Source organism: Prunus avium, chromosome 5 (genome assembly GCF_965620075.1).
Source record: "Prunus avium chromosome 5, drPruAviu1.hap1.1, whole genome shotgun sequence".
Lineage (NCBI taxonomy): Eukaryota > Viridiplantae > Streptophyta > Magnoliopsida > Rosales > Rosaceae > Prunus > Prunus avium.
In genome coordinates, this window is record NC_142288.1 from 24,791,504 (window position 1) to 24,804,047 (window position 12,544).

Genomic DNA, 12,544 nt, shown 5'->3' on the forward strand with positions numbered 1-12,544 from the left:
GAGAGGGATTGATGAGATAAGACTGGTCAAATGTACAGAAACTTTGCATGGGATTGAGTTACAAAAGATTTTATACATAATTTGGATGTGTCTTCTTCTCTATACCCTTCTCATCTTTATATAAGCCACTGGCCTCTTAATTTCTCACAGACAGAACCCATATCCACTTTTCTCGACTGCTACTTTCTGCCTCAGGCTTCAATTAGTCTCTCTTCTATCACTTTCTCTCCTCCCACACTTAACCATTTTCCAATTCCAAAGCGCTCAGTTTTTTTTGGTTATATAATATGGCAGCCTTTTCATACCACCCTGCCTTTCTCCTTGACTCAATTTTCTTGCCCAACACTCCTTCTAACAACATCAACATTGATGATGACCATTTCTCTCCATCTTACCCTTCTGAGCCTTTGATCCAGGAAGTTCATAATACTGATTCAAGAGCTGTTGAAAGCAGCTGTACTGTTGATCACAGCTCAGCAAAGGTTTCTCTCAGTGACAATGAGCCTTCTGTGACCAAGAAACAGAGCACAGAGTCCTCAACTGTGGTGGATAAGCTTGAAACTGGTGAGCAGGTCACTCAGAAAGTGACTTCTATGGACAAGAAGAGAAAGAACAGAAATGGATCATCTTTGAATTCTGCTCAATCCAAGGTATAAACAATACAAATTTCTTTTCTTTTTCCTTTTCCATCTGAATTTTACAGAACTTTAGATCTTATTTGTCACACAAAGTTGGGTACTTTAATTGTGATTTGGTTTCCATTAGGCTTCAAGAGAGCACAAGGGAAAGAAGCAAAAGAAATTGGATGGTGCCAAGAACGCTGAGGAAAAGAAAGCTAAATCAGATAAAAAAGACCAGGTCAAAGTTGGAGATGAACCTCCAACAGGTTACATTCATGTTAGAGCAAGGAGGGGTCAGGCTACTGATAGCCACAGCCTTGCAGAGAGGGTACCAAAATAAAAATTCAGTCTTTAGCATTTACTTGGAACATATGGCCACCCATCAATTCAGTTTGCCCTTTTTATCCACAAAAAAACATGAAATTTCATTTAACATACCCAAAATGATTGCCCAAAATTCCAATTGTGTCTCATAATTGTAACTTTTTCCCTTTTTCAGGTAAGAAGAGAAAAAATCAGTGAGAGGATGAAGATGCTGCAAAGACTTGTTCCTGGCTGTGACAAGGTGGAACCAAGCTCTCTAAGCTTCCTTGTCTCTCTTACCTTAATATGGACTTGTATGTATTATGTTTTTAGAAGCAGTGTAATTTTCTGACAGATTCATGTGATTGGTTTTAAACATATAGGTCACTGGAAGGGCAGTGATGCTGGATGAAATTATCAATTATGTCCAGTCCCTACAAAATCAAGTGGAGGTACCACAACAATTACTCCAAACTGTTTTTTACTGTAAAACCCACATGTAAAATTTATCTCCTTAACTGTCTGAATTTACCCAATATGATTTTATTTTTATCCATCATTTTTCCAGTTCCTCTCAATGAAGCTTGCTTCTGTGAACCCCTTGTTCTATGACTTTGGAATGGACTTGGGTGCTTTGATGGTCAAACCAGAGGTAAATAGCTAGAACTTCACCCTTTGCACTTTGACCAATTTACTGACTTTTTTTTTTTTGCCATTAATATATTTATCTTCTTATCTGACATGTAAATTCAGAGATTGAGTAGCATGGCATCACCACATCCATCTGTGCCACAATGCAGCCCCACACAGCCCACACCTTTTGCTGATACATCTACCAACATCACCACCAACACCACCTTCTCCACAGCTAACAACTATCCTTTTCTGGACAGTTCAGCTTCATTTCTACTTCAACAAGGGCAGAGGCCAAATGACTTTTCTCAGGTATAAGTTTCTGACCAAATCTTTCTAACCCATTTCCAATTTTTCTTCAAAGATAGCAAGTACTATTTTCTTTTTCTTTGTTTCATTTTTTTGGGTGAATAATTAATCCTATTTCTCTAACCTTGAGGTCCATGACAAACATATCATTTTCAGGACAGTGAAAGCCTAATGTGGGATGTGGAGGATCAAAGACAAAACTTTCTCCATCCATCTGGTTTCGGCAACAACTTTCAATTAATATAATCCAAGAAGCTGCCCCCACAAGCATACGGGCATATGGTTGGCCCCTCAATTCCTGTCTCATACTTTCGAGTTAATTAAAAACAAATATCATGTACTTGTATTGATTTTTTTAAAAATATGTTCCACTTTTGTTGACTTAAAAGTGATAAAGTTCTCTTCTTTTTTTATTGGTCTTATTCCAGTTTGTGAGAAGACTACTGCAAAAAGCCAGCCAAAACCAGAGAAAAAGAAACTCAGACAAGAAGAAATTTCTTTTTTCTTTTTAATCAGCATCATCAGTTCCATTGGAGAGGGGCTTCTTCACCCAAAGCCAAAGGCACTGGTTCCAAGTACAATATATATTTTTGTAGTGGGCTCTGAAAATGAATAAAGGGTAGCAGCAATATCAATGGATGAAGAACACAAAGGACAGATAACAACCGACCATAAAAGACCAAATCTTTTTCTAGATCCCTTGTCCCTGTCCATTCTGGACTCTCCTTCTCTCTTCCTTAGTCTCTTTTATTATGCAAATGCACAAATTCCAAGACCCTGTATGATGGTGGTGGTGGTACTTAAAGCTTGGAACTTTAATTTTTATGTGAAAGAAAAACTATGTATAAAATAATAACCATTCAATATATATATATATATATATATTTGACCAATTCTTGTGGTTACAGTTATTCCTGTTATTTCAGTTATTTTTTTAACCGTTGTTGCCCATTATTTGAGAAAGGAAGTAAAAAGCCCAAAAGTAGGGCTGATTTGATCCTGTTCCTGTGTGCTGTAGTTGACATGACTGGTTATGCAGGCTGTTGGTTTAATTGGCTTTACATGTTTTGTGGAATCTTTTGTGTGTCTTGGCTTTTACTGTGAGCTGAGGTTTCTGAGGACCTGAGGTTAATTCCCCCTATCCATCTAAGTTAACGGTTCTTGACAGAGCACCTGTTGAGAATAAAAAATTTGAGCAACAGCTTAACAACAAAAAAGAACAATAACATGCAGATCTGAGCTTATTGACCAAGTAGATTGAGATCTCATAGTTTGGAGCTATAAAGAGGGGATATCTTTTAGATTGATATCCGATAATTTTGACCAAGTAGATTGATATTCGATACTAAACAATCTTTATCGTCTTCACATTATTGATTAAGTACCTTGCATCGTAGATTGATGCCCGATACCAAACAATGTTTACCGATTTTACATGTGTAGTTTTATAAGTGATTGCGTGAATTCAAAGTTACTGTGTGAACAATATTGCAGAGGACCACATTCATTAACTTCTTTGAACTGAACTAGGTCACATGACAATCATATACAGTTTTTCATTGAATGCTTTTACCATATGTACCAAGGGAGAAATAATTGTTCTGATGCCAAATATTGCTGTAAAATGTTTCACCACAGGAATGACAATTATGAATTGGCGGAAAATATATATCAAACATAGAAATCTGGGGCAGGCTCTCAACAAGCACATTCAGAAGGAACTATATTATCCATAAATAACATATGTACAACTTTGTTTGGGAAATTCTTCTTCTTTTTAAATCAGTCGACATGGCTTAAGTTAAGTTATTGGATCTATGGAGGAAGACAATCCATGTGGTTTTTTTTTGTTCCACCTGCTTTTTTGTGCTGACCCACATGTTGTATTGTTCTTGCCAATCAGTCGGCCATGTCTATCCTACTTGCAATGTTTTGTATATGTCAATAACATATAAAACTGTGGAGACGTGAGTTAGTTTAGTTGCCGTCTGAATTTGAATTTCTCTTCAAAAAAATTAGGGTTTCAAACAAGAAAATTTGGCAATCATATTGTCGAATTGTCCAAACTCCAGTCCCGTCTCTTAAAGTTAAAGAGGAACAAATTGTCAGCTCTAGAAGCTACTGATGCATCCGACTTTGGTTCCCTCTCATTATTCTCTTTTATCTTCCACAGGTGTCCATGAAAAAGCATGATATATATGAGAAGGACATACTCATATAATGATAGATCATGGCTTTATATTGGTTATTCAGTAGAGTTTCCTTTTATCAAATCATGACCAATCAAGGGAAATGGTGGCCTACAAATTTAATTTGTTTGATGCGCAGACCGTTCCACATTTTCCACTTGGCTCAGCTGAAATAAAACTTCTGAATAGCATATATCAGACACTCTCTGTATCTGTAGAGTACACGTACATATTGTGTCGATTATGTCGAAAATATATTGAATACATTGGGACGTTTTGATATACTATTGATGACATATCGACAATCCGTTTTCTAATAATTTTCTTATCCTTAACAATTAAGAAATTATTATATAATGAGTCACGCATTATAGTCGGTATCAAATTTCTGTGTTATTTGTTGTTTGAGTCCGAGTGTATGAAATAATCATGAATAGACATGATACATATTCCATGAAGTTCTATAGAATTTGAATGATGATTAAAAGGGTGCTATGTCATTAGCCAAGCCATCAATCATCATTGTCTCCTTGCATTGGGACAAAAGAAAACGTTTCCAAAACCATCCAGCTTATAGCAAGCAAAACCCATGGCACCGTACGAAATCAATTTCTGTAAACCTTTCCACAAGTCTCTCCCATAAAAAGGAGAGACATTTGGCAACCCTAGCTCCGTACAACCATCAAAGCAAAGCCATAATGCATCCAAACAAAACCCACAAAGAGAGATGTCGTATAACGAATTGTGTTATTTTTTTGGCTCATTTGGATGATCAAACAAGTACCTTAAAAGAGGATTTAAAATATAAACTGCTTCGCCAACGGGGTCTAGCCCAGTGGAATAGAACCTTGATTTGCATACCAATTATCTCATGTTCAAATCCTCATATAACACCTTGGTAATGTGTGCAAGAGCCTAATTAGCTAATTGCGTGTCCATGTTGGCTAGCCGAATTCTATCATCTATATATGCATGGTTGGCTCTTTAAGTTCGCCCTTCCCCTAGCTAGCTATAGCTAGCTGCAGTACAATCAATAATCACTTGGAAATCTCACTCCCTCACAACCTCCAAATCCTAATCACACATTAATCATGCAGATTGCTGAACATCAATTGGATGCATGCCAATCGCTTTTTCTGACTAGTCGCTTGAAAATTAATGTCACTTTCATTTATTTTCTTTCTCCAGGACAACAGACATATGATTATCATTTCATTTATTATAACTTCTCTTCTTTTGGTGAAGCTGCATGCTCTAGCTAGCTTGGCGCCCCAAGCTACAAGTACGAAGGTCTCATTGCGGAGGTGCCATTTGTCGGATATCCCAGTTTCAAGCTATGTGACTTCGAATCGATGGATCATAGAATTTAATTTTAATAGTACTGTGACAGTGATACAAATCAACACATGCATGCATGTATATCTAAAATAACATGCACATTTATTCGTCAAAGATCATGTGAATCTACTTACTAATATACGTAATTTTACATGTCCGAAAACTAATCTACGTATTATGATATGTATAAATGGTGAGTTTGTATTTTATAATGTGTGCGGATTTAACGATTTTGCTGAAAATTCTCTCTTAGAGCATCTCTAATGGGATTTATTTGGCTTGGACTAGGTCTAGATCTAGCCTCAAATTTTTTTTTAAAAAACCACTTTCTAATGAATGTGTTTGGCTCAGTCGAATTTGACGCAAGGCAAAATAAGAGGCTGGTTTAGTCCTAGTGTTAGCCTGGGCAAGAATGGACTCCACAGTCAGCTTCTTAAAAAAAAAAAAAAGAGGGAGAGGGGGAACTTTTCCAAATGCAATGGCCTATTAGGCATTGCCACATGAAAGCTGATTTTTCAACGGCAAATTGTTGAGTTATGTCCCTAGCCCCTCACCACCAATAGAATCACAAAAATATATTAAAAGGCTAGATTTTGCGAATAGTACCATTAACACACCTAGCCCCTCCCCCCCCCCCCTTCCCACGAGTTATGACCCCGACTTTCTTGTCTTTCAAGCGTCCTATAGTGTCAGTGTCACTTTCCTTTCAACTAGTATTTGACCATACGAAATAGTAGTATGGTACTGGAGAGGGATACCTATATATCAACTTCATGCTTGGACAACAAGACAAAACTTAATTAATCTCTAATTTTTTGAAATCAATATCAATTCTCGGGTTCACACTAACGAGTCATTCGTCTACTAATATTACTCTTTCATAATGTTAGAAAATATCTCGAATTCATCTCCCTCGTACTATAAGATAAAAAAAATGAATACTTGATTTGTTAAAATTAATTAAAAAAGATGCTAAACGGACCATATATATTGATCGACCACGTTCGCAAAGTGAAACCTACATATGAATTAGGTTACATGGTTCTTTCTTCATTAAATTTAATTAATTAATTAAAATGAGGAAAAAAAATATATATTAGAACATGGTGTGTAAGAAATGTAAACAACAATTGACAAGTGCTTCCGGGAAGCATCACAAAAACGACAAGAAACACTTGTTGCCGATGTTTCGGGTTTGATTGGCACAAACAAAATCTTACAAATAACGAATAAACTCAGCCTTCAACTAGATAAGGCGTGCATTTACTAAAAAAAAAACTTCCCTACGGCTACAAGCTATTGCTTTCGCTGTCGATTGAAGCCATAAAAGATAAGGACGTGCGGTTTCATTTTTGGGTGTTGTTAAACGAACCTTAAAATTAACTGAAAATTTGTTAAGAATCTAGCAAAGCGAAGAACCAAAATTGAGCAGCTTTACTATTGTTGTGAAAAACATAGCTGAGGAAAATCCTGCAGATGGAGATGTAATCAAGGAGCAAGGCACGGCATCATCAAACGGCCACTCAGCCGTGGAGGACTCTCAATACAACTAACAAGATACAAGCAAGAGCAAGGAGGATGGCACCAAAACAGTACCGTATTTACAAGCTTTTCTTCTTTGCTGAATCGTTGGATTACTTGTTAATGCATGTTGGTACAATCATTGCTAGTGGAAATACCATCATCTTCGGAGATGTGATTAATTTCCTTTGGAGAAACTGGGAATAATAAAGACGGCAATGGTTATAGGTTAAATACGGTGAGTAGGGTGTACTTATTAAAATATTACATTTGTTTCACAATTCAATATATCTTTTTTGGTCATTTTATATTAAGATAAATTAATAATTCAATAAATAGTTCGGTAGTAGGGTATACTCAGTTAATTTTAGGATTCGTTTAATAACACGCTTATTTTTTATTTATTTTTTTATCAAAATCATAATCTCTCATTAGGGAGGGACCAAAACCAAAACTCAGCACGACGGTGCATGCAGGCCCATGGTGGTGGCCAATGGGGCCCTGGCTCCACCCATGGCCCACATTTCCCACATGGCCCAGCGGGAGGCAAAGCTGCATGGCAAGGCCCCTTGGCTATTGAATGGCATTGTCCCTTTTGTCTATTGGTGAAGAAGAAAGAAGGTGACACTGATTTAATCGGGTGGTGTCCATATCTCTTTGCATCCGAGGAGGCATGGGCAATTAGGGGGCATTTGCCCTAGAATTGTACAATAGGGACTTGGTTTATAATTTTTTTTTGGCTAAAACTTGGTTTATATTTTGTTCCACGCAATCCTTGTAACTTGTAAGTTGCAACAACAACAAACTGTTGTTGCATGATATTTAGGAATGGCAACGGGACGGGTGGGGACTGAAGATGCTATTATCATTTATGTTTTGTCGGGGATTCGAGACTCATATTACAATTATTTTTATATTTATAAACTTAAAAGGGAAAACGGGCCAGAGACCATACCAATTAAGGTGACCCCCCGCACAAATAACGGGGATCGGAAGAAAATTGACGTTCCTAATGATATTTACCTTCTAAAACGTCCAATCAATATTATTGATGGCATAATGGCTCAACAAATCCTGTTATGCGATTATGCTGTCTGCAATGTCGGGGTTTTTTTATAATAAAAAAGTTTTAATTTTTTTTTAAATTTTTTTCTCAAGTTCAGTTTTTGAATTATAAAGACAGCTGAAATTTTTGAATTGAGGGATGGGTGTCCAAATAATACATTTGGGTGCCGTCCTGTTTATGTTGTCTGCAATGTTGGGCCTTAAGGGCTCATAGGCCCAATTAATCCGAAAATCAGGCCCGCCATAACTTGGGTCGAAATTAAGTGGGCTAAAATTGCAATTACGCGGTCTTCTTTATCCAGTTTTTCTGTTACTCGGAACAGTGGGAGGAGGAGGTGAGAGCACAAAGAGCAAGCGAAGTGAGTCTCTGAGATCCAGAGCTCGGAGAAGGTGGCAAATCAAACCAATCGTCAATTTTCAAAAGGGAGCTTTTGCTGCCAAAGCTTGAATCTCTTGAAGCCGATGAGGCTTTTGCAGTTGGCGTTCGTAGTATCTCTACTGTTTGGATTGGTCGCCATCCTTATCTACATCACTGGCGTCTCCGATCTCTGTATGCATCTCTCTCTCTCTCTCTCTCTCTCTCTCTCTCTACGCATGTTGAATATGTATATCTTTATACTTATGATTTGAATTCTGTGATATAGATGAGACGCATCGGCTTACCGAAGAAGATGTGGAAGCACTGCAATCTCTGCAGACCGGTTTCCAAAAGTGTGTGGTGAGCCTTCTCCTTTTTTCGATTTTTCGATTTTTTTTTATTTCTATGAATTGAAATGTCTGCTTTTTTAGTATATATGTATATACACACACATATATAATCATAAGTTTATATGCTTTTGCTGTGGTAGCGGATAGTAAGGTAAGTTTATTTGAAGTATTTTTTGTGTGAGAAATGTTAGCATTTTGTGCCTGTTATATTCATCTAGAATTTATACGCCTTGGTACTTGTTATACCGAATGTTGTGATTGGTGGTCTAACATTGCTTATTTACGTACCTGCTTCATATGATTATGATGCAGGCTGCAAATGGATTAGGTTTGCAAGCTTCGCTTGGTAAAGATTACTGTCAAGTCACAATGCAATTTCCCGCTGATACCATTCCTAAATGGGTGAATTTTTTCTCCATTGAAATGTTCCGAATTTACAAATGAGATTTATAGACAATTGCGTTTATGAGTTGGGATAAGATAACCATAATCTTTAAAATGAAAAGAAGCATTATTAAATCCCTTTTTGTATTGATTCATATTCTCTTCAAGCAATACTCTACAGAAGTTGCAATGTCTTGGCATCTCTTTTGGCGATTTTGTGGTTGTCAACTAATATAAGTTGCTTCTTTAGGCTTATGTATTGTCTGAATTTTATGTATAAACAGAAAGATACCAAAACCGGTGAGCTTGAAGGCTTATCGTATGAGTTTAATCTTTGTGAAGCTGTGGCTACATGGGAACAGGCGAGTATTCTATCATGTCTCCTAATGTATGTATCATTCATAGCAATGCACACGAGGAACTGAGATCTGTCATTTCTTTGTCATAAAATGAAACTTGCAAGTGTGCATGTTGAAATCAATTCTTCCTTTTTCTTAGTGCCTTTTTAATGTCAAGTTTGATTTTGTTTTATGCTTTACAATTGATTTGTTATTCAGTGAGTTGATTGCTCAGGTGCGGAATAGTACCACAATACTGACCAGGGAGTTCATTGATTCCTTACCAAATGGATGGGAGAATTATGCGTGGCATAGGATTAATAAAGGAGATCGTCTGTGAGTACTGCTCAAGATACAAGTTTTTGAGTGGACAATTATTGGATGAATATGTAGTTGATTTAGCGTATTTCTGTATTGCAGCAACCGCTGTAAGAATAAAACATTATGTGTGGAAAAACTTTCACTGGTACTCCCGGAAACACCACCATATGTTCCACGGATGTTTGGCCGATGTGCTGTGATTGGAAACTCAGGAGATCTTTTGAAAACAAGGTTTGGGAAGGAGATTGATGGGTATGATGCTGTTATTAGAGAAAATGGTGCACCAATTCAGGTCAAGCTGATTCTATATTAAGAGTTAGAAATAATGATGGTTACTTGACTTTGAGAAATCTTCTTACCTTTTTGTTCTACTACAGAACTATACCGATCACGTGGGGAAGAAAAGCACATTTCGGCTTCTTAATAGGGGATCTGCTAAAGCTCTTGATAAAGTTGTGGAGTTAGATGGTACGAGAACTGGTCCACTTACTTTATAAATACTGCATATTACTAGAAGTAACACTAAATATACAAATCTTGCAGAGTCAAGGAAGGAAGTCTTGATCATCAAAACAACAATTCATGATGCTATGAACCAGATGATTCAGGTTTGTACATTGTTTTTTAATATCTTGTCTTGACTTAACACTCCACCAAGTACTTGTTGCTGCGTATCCATTTAACTGCAAACAGTAATGTTGTTTTGTTTTTACAACTTTTGGTTTTGCCTTCCGCAGGAACTTCCAATAAAAAATCATGTATATCTCCTGCTAGGTGCTTCCTTTGGTTCTGCCGCAAAAGGAACTGGGCTCAAGGCTCTTGAATTTGCGCTCTCTATATGTGACTCGGTAGATATGTATGGTTTCACTGTAGATCCTGGATATAAAGAATGGTAAAAATAATTTCCTTCTGCCCCTGCTGCCAATTTCTCCTACAAAATGTTTCCTCACTATGTTAAAATGTTCATCTGATTGAGGATCTTGAAACATCCTTTCAGGACTAGATATTTCTCAGAATCTCGACAAGGTCATACTCCTCTACATGGTAGGGCATACTACCAGATGATGGAGTGTTTGGGTGTAAGTGTTTAATGCTCTCTTTTTGTCTGTAATCTGGATATATAAGCTGTATTAGTAATTGTATCTTGAAGGTGGTATGGGGGAAGAAACCTTCCTTCTATGGATTCCAGATGGTAAATTTTTTTAGTTAAGTCAACAAACCTTGTCTCTTTCAAATATGTTTTTTTTTCCTTCCAATAAATTGAAATTATTCAAATAAGTTTTAAGAATCCAGAACTTTAGTGTCCTTTGTTTGTCTATTTGAAAATAGTACTGTGGTGAGAAGAATGGTTAACGTATACTTGATCATTTTTAATTTTTCTTCTTGTTATTGATAAGTTTTATTTCTCTTGTTAAGCTTATCAAAATTCATTCGCCTATTCGTGCTGATCCAAACCGTGTTGTGCAATGGGTACCGGACCGTAGTGCAGTTACTGCCGCTAGAATTGCATCAGAGAAATTGTTGAGGTAAACTTACAAAATTTATTTACTTCATTACAACAAAATTAGATTCTCTCTTTAAAATAAGCAGTAGCTATTATCAGTGACCTGGAGTTCAACCAAGATTGAGTCATACATCTCTGTAAATCTCATATATCGTTCTTATAGTTAGGAACTTCTGACACAGCCGAACAATCCCATCTCATGAAAGAACTTAATAATTGGGGTAAGAGAAGAGGGTTGACAGTGATGGAACCTATCAAATCCAAGCTCTGCTCCATGTCTGGCTATTTATATAGGAAACCTCTAGTCTTCACCTGATGCTCAATCTTTCCTGTACAATTCTGATTCAGTTCTGCATTGTATTGTGAGGGTTTTCAATCTTACGAATTGCATTATATTGTTCCACTTCAAAGTGGTAATTATGCTTTTGTTCGTTTCTATAGGAGGATTGGAGCAGGGTATGCAGACCCACTGCGTATGTGTTCAATTATAAAGAAGCAAGTCAAAATAAAGCTTACATCATTTCTAAGTCTTAGAAAGGCTGCTATTGACCATCAGAAATATGTGAAAAGTGCAACCATGTATCCTCTGGAGCATAGTCTGCGGCATGGTATGCTTTGCACTGTGTGAACCACTTAAAGTTGAGGTTACTGGACCATTCCTCACACCGAAGCAACTAAGTGAATATGTAACTGAATCTATTGGTCCATAAGTGTCACCCTTCAGCTAACTAAGGATGTATAAAGGAGAAGCTGCTCAAAATTGATCAGGAAGATCAGCAGCTGGCCTGCTCAATGTAGAGTTTTGAAAGCGTTGTAAGTTTCTTGTGGCCCTGCATTCATCGTAACTTTGATTTTCGATAGCCAAAAGGAAAATGTTAGCAGTGTCTTACAAGAATTCATCATATGAGGTTTTACAATTGATTCTTTGGACACAAGGACAGGTCTATGATTTTATAATTCTCTTGTACCTAAATTCTGATCCAATAGTCTGACCAAAAAAATTAAAATTCTGATCCAATTGGCTTCTTACCATGATTTTAAGTGCTTGTATGCATGGGGAAAATGCATTTCAAATCTGTAACATTTATCATCAGCATCAACTTCTTTCTTGGACATGATGGAGCATTCAAGCCAGGCTTTCATTGGGAAAGTAGCTGCAAGTGCAGGGCCTATTCTCTCTCATTTCCCCTTTCAATTTTATTTTATTTTCAATTTTTTGTGTTTTCTTAATTGCTCCTTTATTATTATTTTTATTTTCGCTATTGTTTTAATCAATTATTTACTTTCGATTAAAATAACAAAAAATAAAAA

General features: G+C 36.7%; 2 protein-coding genes across 5 annotated transcripts; both read left to right on the plus strand.

The window, feature by feature from the left end:
- The first annotated feature begins 14 nt into the window (after positions 1-14).
- LOC110757548 (basic helix-loop-helix (bHLH) DNA-binding superfamily protein) lies at positions 15-2,758 on the plus strand. Its single transcript, XM_021959203.2, has 8 exons — positions 15-650; positions 766-948; positions 1,120-1,185; positions 1,307-1,375; positions 1,492-1,575; positions 1,677-1,868; positions 2,022-2,147; positions 2,294-2,758. The coding sequence occupies exons 1-7, from the start codon at positions 288-290 to the stop codon at positions 2,109-2,111; spliced, it is 1,047 nt and encodes a 348-aa protein (XP_021814895.1). The 5' UTR covers positions 15-287; the 3' UTR covers positions 2,112-2,147; positions 2,294-2,758.
- Positions 2,759-8,287: 5,529 nt separating this feature from the next.
- Positions 8,288-12,251, plus strand: LOC110757473 (Glycosyltransferase family 29 (sialyltransferase) family protein). 4 transcript variants are annotated; one of them, XM_021959090.2, is made up of 12 exons: positions 8,288-8,528; positions 8,623-8,696; positions 8,999-9,088; positions 9,355-9,458; positions 9,628-9,744; positions 9,829-10,021; positions 10,107-10,197; positions 10,273-10,337; positions 10,467-10,621; positions 10,727-10,808; positions 11,146-11,255; positions 11,675-12,251. In XM_021959090.2, exons 1-12 carry the CDS (start codon positions 8,441-8,443, stop codon positions 11,859-11,861), a joined length of 1,356 nt encoding a protein of 451 aa, XP_021814782.2. In that variant the 5' UTR covers positions 8,288-8,440; the 3' UTR covers positions 11,862-12,251. The 4 variants fall into 4 exon arrangements, with proteins under 4 accessions (XP_021814782.2, XP_021814791.2, XP_088109986.1 ...); XM_021959099.2 differs by having other exon boundaries at positions 9,355-9,432; positions 9,644-9,744; XM_088253860.1 differs by lacking the exon at positions 8,999-9,088.
- The last annotated feature ends 293 nt before the right edge of the window (positions 12,252-12,544 follow it).

Bases quoted from the DNA above. Each gene is read 5' to 3' on its own strand.
- LOC110757548 (XM_021959203.2), top strand. From the start codon at position 288: ATGGCAGCCTTTTCATACCACCCTGCCTTTCTCCTTGACTCAATTTTC. The intron at 949-1,119 runs GTACCAAAATAA...TCCCTTTTTCAG, and splicing joins GCCACAGCCTTGCAGAGAGG to GTAAGAAGAGAAAAAATCAG. The intron at 1,186-1,306 runs GTGGAACCAAGC...TTAAACATATAG, and splicing joins TTGTTCCTGGCTGTGACAAG to GTCACTGGAAGGGCAGTGAT.
- LOC110757473 (XM_021959090.2), top strand. From the start codon at position 8,441: ATGAGGCTTTTGCAGTTGGCGTTCGTAGTATCTCTACTGTTTGGATTG. The intron at 9,089-9,354 runs GTGAATTTTTTC...ATGTATAAACAG, and splicing joins CTGATACCATTCCTAAATGG to AAAGATACCAAAACCGGTGA. The intron at 11,256-11,674 runs GTAAACTTACAA...TCGTTTCTATAG, and splicing joins GCATCAGAGAAATTGTTGAG to GAGGATTGGAGCAGGGTATG.